The sequence below is a fragment of the Mustela erminea genome, chromosome 8 (assembly GCF_009829155.1).
Source record: "Mustela erminea isolate mMusErm1 chromosome 8, mMusErm1.Pri, whole genome shotgun sequence".
NCBI lineage: Eukaryota > Metazoa > Chordata > Mammalia > Carnivora > Mustelidae > Mustela > Mustela erminea.
Genome location: NC_045621.1, coordinates 40,130,640 through 40,148,313, shown reverse-complemented (window position 1 = coordinate 40,148,313; position 17,674 = coordinate 40,130,640). Strand labels below are relative to the sequence as shown.

The following is a 17,674-nucleotide window of genomic DNA, read 5'->3' as shown; positions in this document are numbered from 1 at the left end:
ACCAGTAGGACCCCCTTTAAGTTGGCTACTATGTCTCTTTGGATATATCCCTTCCCTCTTAGCATTTCCTTCCTTACTGGCACAGCATAATACCTGTGAAAGTATACTTTCTTATACTTTTCTATAGCCTAGACCTGCAGTCAGCTACTTCTCCAAAGAGGTCTGGTTCCTGTTAGTGGGAATAGTACTTAGAAGCCAACATCTGGACACTCTGTGTGCTCATTACTACAGGCAGGTCAATGCCTCTGAGAGGCCTTCGCAGGACTGACAGCTAGGAAATCTGTGTGTGCACGCGTGCTCACATGGAAGCCTTCCACTCCAATCCAACACAAGGCCTTCCTCTTTACTCGCCCCATTCTGTATTTGCATCTCCCTTTGCTAAAAGTGCGGACCCTGGCTGACAACATCCGTACACTGTACGATATTTCTCTTTTCCACAGTTACAGAATTTCACGATGACTTTGTGCCATCACTGACAACAAAGGGAGCGACTTCAAAACAATAGACATTTGGTCTCTCTCTGTTCTGGAGACCAGAAGTCCAAAATCAAAGCAATGGCAAGCCGATGCTCCCTCAGAAGGCTGTAGGGGAGGGTCTGTATGCCTCTTTCCTAGGGTCTGCAGGCTACTGGCAACCCTTGACTTTCCTTATCTTAATATATGCATCATTCTGATCTCTACCAATGTATTCATATGGTGTTCTCCTGTCTGTGTGTTTCTGCATCTCTGTGTCCAAATTTCTCTCTCCTTACTAAGACACCTGCTATTGGATTAGGGCCCACCCTAATCTAGTATGACATCATCTTAAATTTGTTACATCTGCAAAGACCCTCTTCGCAAGTCACGTCCCCTTCATACCAGAGGCTAGGACTTCCACACATCTTTTCAGGGGACACAATTCAACCCACACCATCTACTGAGTAAAGTTCAGAATTTCTTTGCTTTTTATAGTCCCAGAATAGATAGATCTCAGTAATGGTATAGAAATGAAATTCAAAAATTCCTTGAATTAATTTTTTTTCTGTGTGGGTATGTTATCCATCTGATAATTACTTAGGTTCATCCATGTCGGTTTATTTTCAATTCCAGAGTCTGGTTTTTCCCCAGACTTTCAGATTTCTCTTTATTCATTGAATATGTAAAGCATCTACAAGGTTTATAAGTCAAAACTTGATAAAAAAGTACGCCCAGAAAAGTCTTACCCTCTGCCCCACCTCAGGAAGTAACCAACTTTACCAGTTTCTCTGTTTTCCTTCTTGCACTTCTCACTTGAGATGAGAAAAAGAAAATTGTGCGTGTACCTGTGTAATGGAAATCACCCACTGTCTGGTCCCGAATGCCTCCCTACGATCGTGTCTCCAGCTGCATGGTACTCTGTTGTGGGTCTTCCTCATAACGCATTTACCCAGTAAATGGGTATGTAGGTTCTTTCCAATATTTTTCTATTAAAAAAAAAAAAAAAAGACACAGTGAATGACCTTGTGCTTATCTTGCTTCACAGTTCAGGGTAAATTCTTAGAAATGCGATTGCTAGAGCAAAGGGCAAATTGTCTTGGCACCATCAGGCTGCTGTGACAGAAGACGAAAGAACATTTTGTTCCCACAGTTCTGGAAACCAGGAAATCCAAACCCAAAACAAGGGATCTCTCTGGGTTTCTTTTATAAAGACACTGATCCCTTTTTCGAGGACCCCATCCTCTTGACCCAATCACCTCCCAAAGGCCTACCTCCAAAGGCCATCACCTTAGGATTGGGATCTCAGCCTCTGCATTGGAGGGACCACAAACATTCTGTCCACTGCCCACATGTGCTTCTGTAAGTTCTGGGCAAATTCCCTTCCCCACAAGGTTGGACAATTTTGTTTTCTCATCGGCAACGTATGTGAATGCCTGTTTCCCCTGAAGATCTTCAGTTTGATAATAACAGTGGATTTCAACCCAGAAAAGTCAGAGTGTCCTGTCTTTTTTTTTTTTAAAGATTTTATTTATTTATTTGACAGAGAGAAATCACAAGTAGATGGAGAGGCAGGCAGAGAGAGAGAGAGGGAAGCAGGCTCCCTGCTGAGCAGAGAGCCCGACGCGGGCCTCGATCCCAGGACCCTGAGATCATGACCTGAGCCGAAGGCAGCGGCTTAACCCACTGAGCCACCCAGGCGCCCAGAGTGTCCTGTCTTTAAGACAAGTGCGCCATGGATGGAGAGTCACAGGAGGGAGAGCGCTGAAAAGGAGGGCCTTGGGTTAAGGAAGGGACATCTTGTATTTGAAGGTGTTTGTTCTCAAGGGGAAGGAATTTTTCCACTCTGTTCTGTCATTTCTCTGACTCACCGTGTCAAGGAGGTTTTCCTCGCTCCTGGTAAGAATCCATCACTTTTAAGAGAAAACATTCAACTGATGACAGGTTAGAGTCTTTCTTTTTTAAGAACGGATGCTAATTTCGAATGGAAGAATGTCTTTCTGGCGAGCCTACGACCCTCCTCTGAGACCCCTACAAAAGACCTTCGTGGTTAAGAAGAAAAGAGAGACTATTAAAGACTGTCTTTTCTTTTTTTAAGGATTTTATTTATTTGAGAGAGAGAGAGCATGAGAAGGAGCAGAGGGAGCAGGAGGAGCAGGCTCCCCGCTGAGCAGGGAGCCCAGCGCAGGACTTGATCCTGGAACTCCAGGATCATGACCTGAGCTGAAAGCAGTCACTTAACCAAGGGAACCACCCAGGCACCCTAAAGACTGTCTTTTTAACCTAAGCCTAACAGAGCAACAGGCGAGAGACCCTGCTGACTCCGGGACAAATAAAAGCCACTCCGAGGGCTGAACAACATTTTAGCAACAATAATTTAGCATGCAATCTTCACTGCACGGAAAAAATGAGACATGGGTTTAAAATTAAAGAAGGAAGCATCAGCTGGTCAGCTCCAGGGGAAGGGTAAACAGTAAACAGGGAAAGAAACAAAAGGGAAATTTCATTTCTTTGTTGCTAAACTGATGTTCCCCTCCAGGTCTTAATGGTCCTCCCACTCAAAGTGCACTTAACTTTCTAGGGAGTAGCAAGGGAAGGTCTGCAGTTAGTGGGTAAAGGACATGGGTCCATGAGGTGTTTCTAAGACTGTACCTGACTCAGGTGCACTGGGATGATCACAAAGCCTGTCTGTGTGCTTTCCAGCCTCCCCCAACTCCAGCTCCATTCAGCAAATATGTCCAGGGCCTCCAGGATGTATACAATGTCTCTGCCCACACAGCAAGAGAGGTGACATCGATCAGGCTGACTCTTGTCTCCTTGCACGGCCCCATAGGACAGAGAATCTTTAAGAAAGTAATCAAGCTTTAAGAGAAGTTCTGGTGAAGTGCTACAGGAAATCCTAAGAGTGAGGGGATACAGCCGGCTATGGGGTGGGATGAGGGGGAGGGCTTCATGGAGGAGGTGGCATTTGATTTTGATTTGATTTGATTTGATTTGATTTGAGATGTAGCCACAAAGCAGGGGAAGGGAAGGGCTTGGGGTGTTAGAGAGACCTGTCTTTGATGGGAAGCAGTGATTTCTTTGATGACTTCTTTATGACTTCAACTGAAAAGGCAGAAAAATATCCCAGTTAGAAGTCGTACATGTGGGATTATAGAAGGGGAGGGAAATTTCTGGGTAAGGGACTATTTTTATAACCAGGTGGATTAGACTCTCAGGTAAGTGCTTTAGTTTTAGAGACGGCAGGAGGTGATCTACTGTAAAATCTGAATTCAAGATTCCTTGGAAACCGAAGAGCTTTTTACAAGATCTATGTAATGAATTGACGTGTTTCCCCCCACCCCCCACCATGGAAATCTAGAGAATACACAACGGCTTGGCCCTCTTTTTCAAGTTCATCAGGATTCTCCACAGTTATGTGAAAGCTTCAAACCCATGCTCTAAATTTATGCACATTAAGGGATTGATGTTGTTTTTGAAAGTAACTTTTTTTCCCCTTGTTACATAAGTGACACATTTATTGTAGAAATAATTTCAAGCACGAGAATAGAAAAACAGGAAAATTCCCTGAGAATCCAACCAACTACAAGGGCTGTGAAATGATTTTGCGATCATTTTCCCAGTCCTTTTTCAAACATCTATGGAAACCTAAAATTCCATGTCCAGAAGTCTACATACAAACAAAATAAGATCACACTACCATCCAATTTCAGAATCTGCTTTTCCATTCAATATATTGCGGGCATCTTTCCAGATTGTTAAATATTTTCTAAATCATTTTTCATGATACTCCATTTTAGAGATAGGTCCTAATTTAAATAGTCAGTCTCCTGTCATTGGACATTTAGGTTGCTAAAATGTGTCCCTATTAAAAGTAACATGACAGGGATGCCTGGGTGGTTCGGTTGGTTGAGTGTTGTCCTTTGGCTCAGGTTGTGATCCCAGGGTTCTGGGATCCAGCCCGCTTCAGGCTCCTTGCTCAGCAGGGAGCCTGCTTCTCCTTCTGCCTGCTGCTCTCCCTGCTTGTGCACTCTCTGACAGATAAATAAATAAAATCTTAAAAAAAAATTAAAAATTAAAATAACATGACAATAAACATTCTCATAGCTATTTTTCCCACATAGATTTTTAAAGCTTATTAGGATATATTCCTAGAAATAGAGTCTTTTCACCAAAGAGTATGGACATTTGCAGGTTTATGATCTGGGCTGCCGGGTTGCCCTCCAGAAAGGTTGTACCCATTCACACTCCCACCCCCAGAAGCAAACGACTGTTTCCAAGTCTCGGCTAACACTAGCTGTTCATTTTTAAAATGATTTGATTGCTGTGAATCAGATAGGTTTTGGGAATATCTGCTTTCTCTTTATGCTAGCATCCTCTTGTTTGGATCTAATTTGTACACTGTGGTCACCAGTTCCCTTATTAGAGTCCTCAAAACAGAAATATCTAAAGTAGGGGCGTCTGGGTGGCTCAGTCGGTTAAGCAGTTGCCTTCGACTCTGGTCATGATCCCAGGGTCCTGGGATCAAGCCCTACATCAGGCTCCCTGCTCAGCAAAGAGCCTGCTTCTCCCTCTCCCTCTGCCTGCTGCTCTGCCTACTTGTGCTCTCTCTCTCGATCGCTCTGTCAAAAAAATAAAAAATAAAAAATAATTATTAAAAAAAAGAATGAAATATCAAAAGTAGTCAAAACCTTTGAATTTCAGGGGGGACAGGACTATCGGTGAGCATGACGATGGCAGTGGAGGACCAGGCAGTTGATCCGATAGGATATCTTGTTCTCATCCCTTAAACAGCTTTTGCAAAGTGATCGATCCCCACCAAACACATATTGGCCTTTTTATGAGACTCTAAATCCTTATGCTTACTCCTGGAGACAACAAAGAACATTCTCTCTCCTGGATGTTAAGGGTGAGATGACTGATTTCAGCAGAAAATGAAAAGTTGCTGTGCTCCTTATTTCTTGTGAGGGAAAATACTTCTCTAAAACCCTGTTATGTGCAATTTTCAAGGTATAGTCTGTGAACAATTTCTCATTATTAATTTTGTTAACTATGTGCCATTCCTTCAAGGCTACTTTGTTTAGGAATGTACATCTTTTTCTTTCTCATTTTGTACCTACACAATTTTGTTACATTTGGTTAATGGTTAAGGCTATAAATTCTCTATTACAGCAGTGAATGTATCTTAGTGCTAAATGTAGGCTTCCTAAGTGCTAATAACTCTAATAATAATTCCTATTTGTATGGTACGCTATACTCACTATATACAGGACTAAATTAGATCTAACTATATAGTTTATAAGGTAATTTTAAATGAACAAACTGAAGTGGAAGGAGGTGGGTTAGTCATCCCTTTACATTTTGAGTTTCAAGGAAGCGTGTATAGACCCCCACGGCCACAGCCTAAAATGTAAATTACGAGTACTGGGGAAGCTCCCTATTTACTCTAAATTTCAGCCTCCACTTACCTTGAAAATAACTATTTTTCCTTAGATTCCCCCTTATTCAGGATGTTCCTATTGGTCAAAAGTCCATGACATCACCCAGAGCCCAAATTCCTAGACACTATAGGTCCCAGCCTCCTTGGTTAGGAATATTCCAAAGAAATTCATAGCGCGGGTCTTCTCTCATTTCGCACAGTTCCAGATAAAGACACAAGCGTTACAGCTTCTTCTCCATGAGTTATTTTAGGGAGCCAGCTTTGAGAAATACATTTCTATCAAGGCCGTACGATTGTCTGCATCTCATCGTTGAAGACAGGGCCAGCATCTGTCCCAGCCTTTTAAGGACACTATAAGGACACATCAACCATCAGAATGCTTTGGAAATTCCAACATTTCCCGAGCCAGGCAACAGCACCTAGGCTGTCTCCCACACCTGGACAGTGGAGCAAAGCTTGGCTACCTATTTTGGACTCTGAAAATGTAACTGAGCCCAGCAATAGCATTCTGGGGCTAGTAAGCCTGCGTTGGCTTAGCTACTTAAACCAGCCCAGCATTCATACGCACCTCTTCATCCCTCTGAGCTTTTCCCTATTTAACCAACACTGTAACAACTGTCCACCATGGCAACCGTAGCAAAGAAAAAGAAGAACAAACACAAAACACAAAACACGCAAAACACACTCGTCACTTTACCAAAACAGTAAATCCAGCCTAAGTGGGTTTTTGTTTTTGTTTTGACTCACCGAAACATGTCCCCACGACCTCCCCCAAACTTGAGGCAGCAACCCCAGAAGCCCACTAGTTCCCACCAGTTCTCTAACTAGGTCAGTTAGAGAAATATCTTCATTGGCCAAAGAAGGACAAGATGTAACCCCAAGGGAATGCCAACATTACACTCAATGACTCTAGAAGAAGGCCTGGAACCAAGGATATACCGATGTAGCACCCACCAACCTCCCCACAGTTACTCCTTCATCAACCATCCCCTGATGCCTCCTAGAGGTGCTGGATGCTGAGGACGTGAAGATAAGTGACATCTTCCTAGCTTCCCCGACTCAAATTTCAGATGTGTCTGAGGAAAACTAACCTGGCCGTGATGAGGGAGAGAACAAGGCATCATGGAGAGGAAGGCTGTTTAGGGAACATGGCCATTGGCCTCTCAATCCGAGTAGAGCCTGGTGAAATTTGGGGACAGCTTACAAGTCCACCCTCACTTCTCACACCAGCTGCAGAGTTTGAGGGTTCCCAAACCCAACCCTAAATTCGGTGGAAGGACTCAGAACTCACTGAGAGCTGAAATACGTACAGTTATAGCTTCGTCCACAAAAGGCTATGGATTTCAATCAGCCAAGGGAAGAGATGCATGGGCAGAAAAGGATAGAAACGTCCAGAAAAGTTCTACTTGGAATTTCAGTTGTCTTCCCCCAGCAGAGCTATGACTAGAGCTCACACCCCTGGGCAGCAATGTGTGACAGCCAAGAAAGCTCGCCTGAGTCTTGGTGTCCAGAGTTTTCCTTGGGGCTCAGTCACCTAGACCAGGTTGGTCACCAGTCTTCAGGCCCCCGGAGGTTGAGCTATTGTCACCTGGCCCATAGCCCTGCTTATCTGGTCCCAGGTCTCCAGAAAAACAGAGATACTCTTATTAGATAACCCACTCCAGTGGCAGAGAGATCACCTCCCAGGAGCCCAAGGCAAAGCCTAAACCTCTCTTTGGGTAAGGTTAATTCTTCACTCCAGAGAGCTAACCTGATTGCTTTTAATTTATTTCCTTCACATTTACAACCCCATATTTGCAATTTATCTTCATGATCAAAAGGAAGGTGAGAACTCCACCTCCATCTCACCAGTAAAATACTTACATTCGCCCAACAGAATAATCTACTTCTGGAAGTTTCCTTGCCGAGAAATATTTCTATCCATCAGGGATGGATTTTCTGGTTTCTTGGAGCTGCTCTGCAGTGAGAGAGGTACATCTTGTCCTTCTCCTAACTCTCTCCCTGAATTTCGGGGGTTCAGTTAACCTTGAGGCTATAGTCCCTTGTTGGACCTGCCTACATGGTTTAAAAGTGTTGATTTTCAAAGCAACTAAAAAGTCTTCGGAGAGGGACAAAAATAAGCTACTGTCTTTATGGTTTTAGAAGATACAGGTAATTTCATTAAAAGCTATCAAGCCCCTGTTTCTAATGCATACGTTAGGATATCTTAGAGTTTCTAACATATACGTAAGGATATCTTAGAGTTTCTAATGTATACGTAAGGATTATCCTTTTATTACAAAAAAAAAAATCCAAGTTGATTTAAAAATACTAGATTTAAAAATACAAATGTGTCTTAACATTTGAGAGCCCGGTGATGGACCACGTGACCCTAAAAAACACTTAGCATAAGTGAATAGAAATTTGCAGTTCTTTTGTCCCACACAATACAGCCTGATGAAGTCCCAGAACCTAAGTCAGGTTCGGTGGGGTGCGGAGGTTCGGAGCCGACGACTAAAGAAGGAATTCTTAAGACGTTGTTGGTGCAAAAGGTGATTTATTAGAGCACGGGGACAGGGCCCGTGGGCAGGCGGAGATGCGGCTGCACCGGGTTGTGAGGGGTGGCATGTTATATACCCCGCGGTTGGGGGGAGGTGGTGAAGGGATGGGAGATTTCAACAGAGTTCTCACATTTTAGGGAGGGCCTACAAGGTGCCAGGGGGACTCCTTGCCCTTATGGCTTGATCAATGTCGTCTTTAGGTCAGGCATTAACATCAAGATAATTGGGAGATTCTTGGTGGGGTATTATGATCCTGCTGTCATTTACATTCCCTTCTACCTCAGTCTCCTCCAGTTTATGGTGGGAGGGAGACATTAGGGCTTCAGGAACCGAGAGTTATTTGCCTCTGGAAATTTGTGCTATTGATAAGGTAACCTCCCTGTTTAGGTCTCTAGGACATCTGTAGAGCAAGGGAGATTCCTGTTCTGCAGGACTGCGATCCCTGTAAGTTAACTATTTATCGTTTTATGGCAGTCAGGGGTGCCTGAGGAATGCTACACATATGGAGGGGAGCAGGTGGAGAGGGGGTGCAAGGCGCCAGCTTTTGCTCTGTCCTCAGCCAGCCTCCTGCTCCCTCATCACAGCCTACTTACCAGCATACGCTTTAAAACTCTGGGTGATCTTGGGCTTGTCACTGTAACCCTCCGGTTCAGTGGCTTTTTCTGTAAAGCAAAAGTGTTGGATGAGATCGTTTCTAAATTTCCTCTGGTTCTCCCTATTCTTCCTCAGAATAAAGTACTACTTTGTAAATCTAAATGCGGGCTCCTCAAAGCAGAGATTGCTACATAAATAAGAATCCCCTTTGTTTCCAATATTTCCAATATTTACCTATTATAGCCCAAAGGAAGCAATAAAGAATGTTTAGGACCCATAATATAAAATAACTGAAATATTTTTCAAAATATACCATTAATGTCTTAGCAAATCGAATGGGGCACCTACCATGGGCTAATCAGGTATAAATATTTGAAATATTGATCTATCTGTTTTGTGAATGATCCTGAACGAATGTTGGTTAAATGGAGATTTTTAGTAATAGCCCAATAAGCATTAAATCTGACAGGAGAGAAAATGTGCAGGATTTAGCTTAAAGTTATAGGCCTTCAGAAATCAGTGACTTTCTAAACCGATTTTATAATTAGAAGGATATTTTTAGCTTCTTTTTCAATTGGAAGGTTTTATTATGCTCATCTTAATATATGTAATTTCACTTGAGTATTTTCTGATTTAAACACACACACACACACACACACACACACACAAATTTTCTCCCCTTGGTGAAGCAAAGTGTGAAAGTAACAGCTTCCAACTTAGTCTTACATCAAATTTAAGGTCTGGGGAAACCATCCAAAGAGGTAGGTCCTAGAGACTATCCACACAGTGCTCGTCCTTGGGCCCTGATGAAAGATGAGCCCACCCTGGGGGGGCCCATGGCTTATTGTAAGGACGGAGAATTACGGTGCCAGATAATGCTGGTTATTCAAGGGAATGGGCTGGTGGGGACGCTACCTCCCATCCCACCGTGCCTTGACCTACAACCTGTCCTGCGGGAGTGAGGACTTAACCAGGGGAGCTGAGATCTAGCAGAGGGAACAGCAAAGCCCAGAGCCTGGGAAAGTACATGGTGAAACTAAAGCCCCAGAGGAGCCTGCAAAGGCAGTAGCCCCGAGGAAACAGAAAAGGAGTGGCCTGCCGGTGAAGAGCCAGCCTGGTACAGTGCCAGGGGCCGGTGGTGATGGGACTGCCATGCAGGTTATTAAGCAGGAAAGAGACCAACACAGACCGATGATTTAGAAAAGGGGCAGAGAAAAGGATAGACTGGGGAGAGGTTCAATGCAAGGGGTGGGGGGTGGAGGGTACTTCTTTGAAAATGTGGAGTTCAGGAAAGGGTTGTCTGGGCTCTGTGGAATGAGTCAAGGAAGGAAGGAGTTGGGCTTGGAAAATGACCAGGTGGTTGTCATGCAAATAATCTGAGGTCTTAGGAGCAAGACATCAGACCTGTCCATTGTGTCCCCGGAAGCGACCAAGGGCAAAGCAGCTGCTTTAGGGATTGGGATTCAATCTGAGCCCCTTTTCCCAGAGTCAGAACTGGGGGAGGGTCCATGGGCGTTCTCCTGCTAGTGTCTGGGGAGGAGCGTTCCCTTCCAGGCAACAAGCCTCTCTCCTCCAGCTGCTTTCTTTCCTCCCACCCCAAACTCTCCCTTTTACCACAACCTCAGTGTTCAAGATGGCTGGCTAAGGAACCCAAAAGAGCCAACCTACCACCCAGTAACTAAAGACCCTCCCTCCAGGAATATTTGCATCCCAAAAGGAAGAATTTAATTTAATTTAAATGCCCAGTGGAGGGAAGGTGCCCAGCACTATTTAGAGGAGGATTTTCCACTTTGCTCCGCACTCCACTCCCCATGCCCCCTGCATCCTCAGGAACCCGCCCAGGCCTACCAAAAGTGGCCGCTGTCCCGGAGAGCCCATCTGCGGCAGCAGGCAGGCTGGCTTCAGACAAGGACACCAAGGACTAGGCCAGTCGTCCTGCTGGATGAAAATCCCTCTAGATTTCCCTGTCACACCGGATCACTCACATTCCACTGGACTCCAGTTACCCATTTTTGCTGGTTTTGCGTATCCAGAAGTGGACTGAACTAGCTAACTCGAAGGTGCAGACGGCAAGGGTCAATGTGACCAGGCAGGGTAACCGGATGGACGTTTGGGGGCACTTTGTGTCTCCTCTTCTCGCTCCTCCAGGCCCAGCCCCGGCCAGCAGGCCCTCAGGTCTCCGAGGGCGACCAGACCCGCAGGGAAGAGGCCCCCAGCGGGCCCCTTCTCCATACTTTCTGTCAGGAGCAGGAGTGCAGGGTCTCTCTAAGACCCCAGTCTCTACCTCGGGCGCCTTTAGACAGGGGCACCTCTAGTGAGGACGCATTCCACCGAGGCGGGGGTCCCCCGGCCGGTGACTGTGGGGGCAGCAGAGGATGCGCTGCGTGGGCCGGGCGGAGGTTCGAGGCGGCGTGGGGCAGGGGTCACGTGCCCGGTACCTTCCAAGTTCGCGGTGCGAGCTGGTGGGTGTGGGGCGCCAGAGGACGAGGAGGGGGCGCGAGGTGAAGACGCAGGTTGCCGACCCTCACCCATCCCGCCTGCCCCTCTCCCAAGGCCGGGAGCGGCCGCGGCTGGGGAGGGAGGTCCGGTCTGCAGTTGGCGCCCGCGGGGCGCAGGTCGCGCCCAGTCTGGGCTCCCCCGCCCCGCCGCCGCCCGGCCTCGCCCCCGCCGCGCGCACACCCTTCCCGCCTCCCCCCGTTGCCGTGGCAACCCGGAGCCTCCAGGCGCGCGCCCGCCGGTCCGCCCGCCTGCGGGAGCGCTCGGCAGCGGTGGCGGCGGCGGCGAGAGCTCCGGCTCGAGCGGCGCGCGGTGCGACCCGGTTCTGGAGCCCACTCGTCGCCCGCGGCCCGGCTCCGAGCCCCCGGCACGGCCCGCGACCCGGCCCCAGCGCCCTCCCGGCCGCCGGCCCCCATGGAGCTGCTGGCCGCAGCTTTCAGTGCCGCCTGCGCCGTGGACCACGACAGCTCCACCTCGGAGAGCGACGCGCGCGACTCGGCGTCGGGACACCTGCCGGGCAGGTGAGGACGAGCGGCCGTCGCGGCCCTGCGCGCCGCCCCCGCGCGCCTCTGCGTCCCCCCTCCCGCACGGCGGGGGACACCGACCCCCGCGGCCTAGCGCCCGCCCCCGTCTCCGCGGGCCCCGCCGCCCCCCACTCCCACCGGGGCGCGGATCGTGCAGCCTCGGCGCCCGGGGGTCGGAGGAGCGCCCCGGCTCCGGCCGCCGACGCCGGGCTCCCCTGCCCCCGGGCTCCTCCCGCGCCCTCTCCTGAGGCGCCCTGGGCGCGCGCTTTCCTCTCGGCGCCCCCTCCCTGCGCCGCGTGGTCCTGGGACGCGAGGATCGGAGCCCGTAGGGCGTCGGGGGCCGCGGGGTCGTGTGACAGCGAATGGCGCGGGCTGAGCAGCGCCGGCTGGGATCCCGACCGCCGGACCCGTCGAGGCGGCCGGCCGGCGCCGGGGAGCGGGCAGGGCGCGCCAAGTTTCCGACGCCTGCTCTGGAGCTCCGAAAACATGAAGGTTTGGGGCGGGCTGGTGTGGGAATGAATCACCCGGTTGCGCTCTGGTGCGGTGACAGAAGGGGCCTGTGGGGCCCGCCTGGTTGGGAGGGGAGGCGGCCGTTCGGCCTGACCGTCCCGGGTAGGGTTCGGTTGGCCAGGGCCCCTTGTGCGGACGCCACTCGCGAGCTGGCCAAGGTGCGTCGTTGCTTAAAAATAACCAGACTTGCCCCGCCTTCTTTCTGGCAGCGAGTCGTCCTCCACCCCGGGAAATGGGGCCACACCCGAGGAGTGCCCGGCGCTCGCCGACAGCCCCACCACGCTCACCGAGGCCCTACAGACGATCCACCCCATTCCCGCCGACTCTTGGAGAAACCTCATCGAACAAATAGGTGGGTGTTCCTGGCGGCCCAGGCCCTCACTGGGGAAATGCGGGTTCCTGGTGGACTCTGAGGGGCCCCCAGCTCCCGGGATGTCCTTGCATTTCCATGAGCAAAGGTAGCTGATGTGGCTGAGGAAGGTTTTTGACATATCTGGCTGTAAATGGTTCTATAGGCAAAACCGTCACATTTCACTAGTGCTGCATAACTGGGCTTCAGCAGATGGGTTTCTGTCCTGCTCTGCCAGGTCTACCTGTCCAGTCCTTTCCTAGGGAGGGGTCCTCTGTCCTTTGGCGGTTTTGCCGAAAAGGCCAGGGGTGAGGTGCTGCTGGACCTTGCAGGAGGGGGTGCTGCCTGATCCCCCCCCCCCCCCCCCGAAGACCTGGAGAGACAGCAAAGTCTTGAGAATGGTTCGCGCAGAGACCCAGGCTCAGGAAGAGGCCTGGGGGACTTGGCGCAGGGGAAGGAAGGGTAAAGCAGAGAGGAGGCCGGTGTCCAAGAGGCCCCTAAGTTAGGAAGGCAAGCTTAGTTTCATCTACTCTTCCAGGAACGGGGCCTGAGGTGTGGAGCCCAGCCTGTGTGTGCACCCCTTCCACACAACTGCGGCCAAAGAACTGTGTGAACACAGAAAGCAGATCGAGAAGGTGTCCCAAGAACCTAAGCACTTGGATTTAAAAATCAAAAATTGCTAATGATGACATCCAGCTCATTCCCATCATAGTCACCAGAGGTGGCCATGAATGGGTAACACGGGTTCCATTCTTTGGGAAATGGGACCGGCTGCTTAGAAAATCTTTTTGTTCTTCAGTGTTGTCAGAGCAGCCGATGGTATATTCATTGAATTAAAATTCTGGGTTTGGAAATTCCCTTCCCTGAATACATCACTGTTGTCCTCTACCCTAGACGTTCAGGTGGACGGAAGTGTCTTGAGTGGAAGTGGAGCTTCTGTTGCCCCAGGGGATCCAGCCTTCGGGAGACTTCTGGGGCCAGCCCGTTCTTTCCTGGAAAGGTTTTTCCTAACTGAACCCCGAGGGGGGCTGAGGGCTTTGCACAGCCGAGTGGGCTGAGCACACAGCACTGTGCTAACTCCAGGAATTTCGTTGGCATCAGGCTGGCTGGTGGTGGTGATGGTGCAGATTTGCCCTTTATCTGCTGGGGGAACAGAGAGGGGCTGAGCTGAAGACAGAGACTCCTCAAAACCTTTCTGTCCCACCTGTCTGGCACATCGTCCTTTGTGGGGAGGAAAGCCACCTCTGCCGTGGCAGATGCTGAAAACCTTGACTTCCAACCTCTTGAAAGGGATCCTGTGAGGCTCACGTCGGTGTCGTAACTGGGAAGGCCGTGGAGTGTGGGTGGAGAGCTCCCTGCCTCCGAAGGCTCCCCTCTGCATTGGGCATGTGGAGACAGGGCTCCTGGAGGCAGCTGGTCTTGGTAGGCTCCAAGCACAGGAGTGAAGCTGGTAGTCAGGGGCTCAGGGCTCCAACCTGCACTCACGACAGCCATCATGTCCCCCATGTGGCCAAGCGTAGAGACTGACCTTCTGAGTGTTTTCTCCCACTGCCCCCTTCCAGTATCTGCTGGTGTGATTGGTGAGTATCTCTTCCGGGCTCCTGTGCTCAACCCGCAGTAGTTGCTGGGTAGCTGTGATAGACGGATGACAACCCAGAGCTGTCCGCACCGTCTCACTTCCCTTGTCACAGACTTGGGGCCAGTGCCAGAGTCCCACAACAGCCCTCCCTGCTTTAGCTCTAGGAAGGAAGTGAATTCTTTGTCGGGTTATCCGGAAAGGACCAATTCCTACAACCACAGTAGAACGAAACTGGGAAGAAAGCAGAAAACGCATACAGGCGTGTTTGTATACCCCATGTTCGAGTGTGCAGGGCCTCCCACGGAGGCGGGGATGGGACAGTGCACAACTGTCATTACAGACCACAGGCCTTGCGCCCCGGCTGTGGGTTTCGCATGCACATGCACGCTCTTATGGTCTCTGACCTAATAACTGCTTGACACATAGAAGGTGCTCACTAGAAAATAAATGACTCCCCCACCCTTTACAGGCTTGCATTTGAGGGATTCAAAGGAAAAAAATGATTCTCCTTAGAAAGTGAGATTTTTTTTAGTGACTCCGGGGGTTTTGGCCAGAGGAGCTGGGAACTTAACCCTCTTCTGCAATGCATCGCAGCCAGGGCGGTACAAAACATTTTAAGTAGGAAAGATGGGAACTCGACCTTGTATATCTGCATGAAGGTACTATACCAGGTGCAAGACTTTACCGGTCAAGTTCATTTTCATATAAAGTTGTGCTTGCCGAACGTACAAAATATAAGGTAGAAAAACATATTAAGAGAACAATGAGTACAGAACTTTAATCAGCTAACATGTAGTTCCTCGGGTAAAGCTACAGTATTAGTCTGAATTTCAAGACCAATAAAAATAAATAGGCTATGGAAAATGGTTACATAGTGTGTCAGATAACTCTTTGTAGTCACAGTAATGCCAGGAAAACTGGTATTTAAATTCATATTCTAAATACTTCAGAAAGAGGTATAGAGTTTTAAGAAAATTCTAAAATTACTGGTATTGGGAATCTTTGGCTAAAAGTAACAGAATATCCAGCAAAGGTTGACTGTAAACAATGGCAGTGTTTTTTTTTCATTTAGGGGTAGAAAATTCTGGAATTGGTTCATTCAGCCAAGCAGTGACCCACCTCCTTTCCCTCCATCATTCTCTACATTTGTGCTTCATGTCACGAAATGGTTGCCACAGCTCCAGGCATCACATCCCCAAGCAGCCACATATAAATGCAAAAAAGAAAGGTTTTTCTTCAAGTGTCTACTGAGGAGGGACATCTTTTTGGGAAGCCCTTCTCTCTCTCTCTCCACACCCAGCGTGGAGCCCAATGTGGGGCTTGAACTTACAGCCCTGAGATCAAGACCTGACCTAAGAGTCAGATGCTTAACCAACTGAGCCACGCAGGCACCCTGAGAAGCCCTTCTCAAAGATGTAAAATGTCCCCTTACTCTCCTTGGCTGGGTTTTATCATGCTCATGTCTAAACACACCATTGGCAAGAGGGAGGGAAGTATCACGATATGTTGTTGTTTTTTTCCAAGTACTTTTGTTAAATTTGTTTCCTGGCTTTCAGCATTTTCATGAGCAACCTGTACACTTTGAACTCAGAGATTAGGGCTGAGTGCTCTCTGTAAATCTTATAGGGCAGAGGAGGCCAGATTTTAAGGGAAATTTATATTGGATGTGAACATTTATTTTCTAAGCCTTGAACCTAATTTCTGTGATTTTTCTCTTGTCAAGGAAGTCCCTAAGGCTAAGCCATTGTGCTACTGAGACAATGGGAGATCTCTAAAGAACAGTTTCTTTCTTGCTCATTTGTTTTGTTTTTTGTTTTCTGTTTTCCCTTTGGAGAAAGTTTTTGTTTATTTTTTATGTATTTTTATTTTAATTCCATATGATTACTGTACAATGTAATGTTAGCTTCCGGTGTACGATACAGTGTTACAGTAGCTTTTGATCAGTCATTGTTCACCCATGTCCCTGAGCACCCAAATGGGTCAGTGCCCAGAGAAAACCCCTCCCCTGCAAGCTGGGAACCCGGGGTGTGAGGGGACAGAGGAGAGGCAGCCATCAGTGTCTGCCACAGTGTGATTTCAGAATTAATATTTTCAAGCCGGCTATGCTCAATGCTGATATTTTTGTCTCTGTCACCATATGGATTACACTGAGATGCTGGAGATAGTATTTACCCATGACATATGCCCACGATAGCATGTATAAGACATATTTTTGAGGAGTGCCCAGGTGGCTTAGTCACTGGGCCTCTGCCTTTGGCTCAGTTCATGATCTCAGGGTCCTGGGATCAAGTCAAGCGTTGGGCCTCTCTGCTCAGCAGGGAGCCTGCTTCCCCCTCTCTCTCTGCCTGCCTCTCTGCCTACATGTGATCTCTGTCTGTCAAATAAATAAATAAAATCTTCTTTAAAAAAAAAGAAAAAGACATACTTTTGAACCGTCAAAATGATGCCAAATTAGACACTTTGGTGAAGTTTAGAAACAGCACCTTTTCCTAAAGCAGGCTTCATACCCAAGGTGGGGCTTGAACATGTCACCCTGAGATCAAGAGGCAGATGCTCTCCCCACTGAGCCATCCAGGCGCCCTGAAGCTGCATTTTTAAAAGGGGTTCAATTCAACAAATATTTGCATACCTGCTGGGGGGAGACTCATTCACACTGTAAAGTGAATCCAAGTCGATGCAGGGAAACTTGGTTTCTTTAAACCTCTGTAAACACTGAGGATCAGAATCACAGGAGAACAGTTGGTTCACGATCAGCTCAACAGTTGTGTCGTATTAAACCTCTCTCTTTATAGATCTTCAGTCTGGATTACTGCACTTAACAGATTACCTTCATGTTGTATTCTGCCAGACTGAAACATTGCAAAATCACGGGATCTTAATTTTTTAAAGGAAATGCTGTGCTTACCATAAAGGCTTTATAATTTGGCTTATGGAGCACAGGAAGCCCACTAATGAGTGCCCCAGAACGGTTTTAGGGGACTCGCATTCGATATGGCCACATTCATCAAAGCTAGTCTGTTTTTCTATTCTCCCTTTGTCTCCTGTTTAGATATATTCAACAAGGAGGTAAGAAAGGAACAGTTGGGTTGCTGACCTTTAGACTGCATTGTAAGCGAACATGCTTTACAAAGGGTACATTTATCCCAATTAGAATTTTCCTGGGAAAATTATCTTTGTTTTTTTAGGCAGA

General features: G+C 48.1%; 1 protein-coding gene across 2 annotated transcripts in view; it reads left to right on the top strand.

The window, feature by feature from the left end:
* The window catches only part of NGEF (neuronal guanine nucleotide exchange factor), a 98,264-nt gene that overhangs the window by 50,161 nt on the left and 30,429 nt on the right, over positions 1-17,674 (top strand). Inside the window, exons 1-2 of one of the 2 annotated variants that reach the window (XM_032355192.1) lie at positions 11,742-12,043; positions 12,766-12,908. In XM_032355192.1, the coding sequence (XP_032211083.1) occupies positions 11,937-12,043; positions 12,766-12,908 (250 nt within the window). In that variant the 5' untranslated portion in view covers positions 11,742-11,936. Of the gene's footprint in view, positions 1-11,741; positions 12,044-12,765; positions 12,909-17,674 lie in introns of those variants that run through there. The other variant, XM_032355191.1, reaches the window with a different exon arrangement.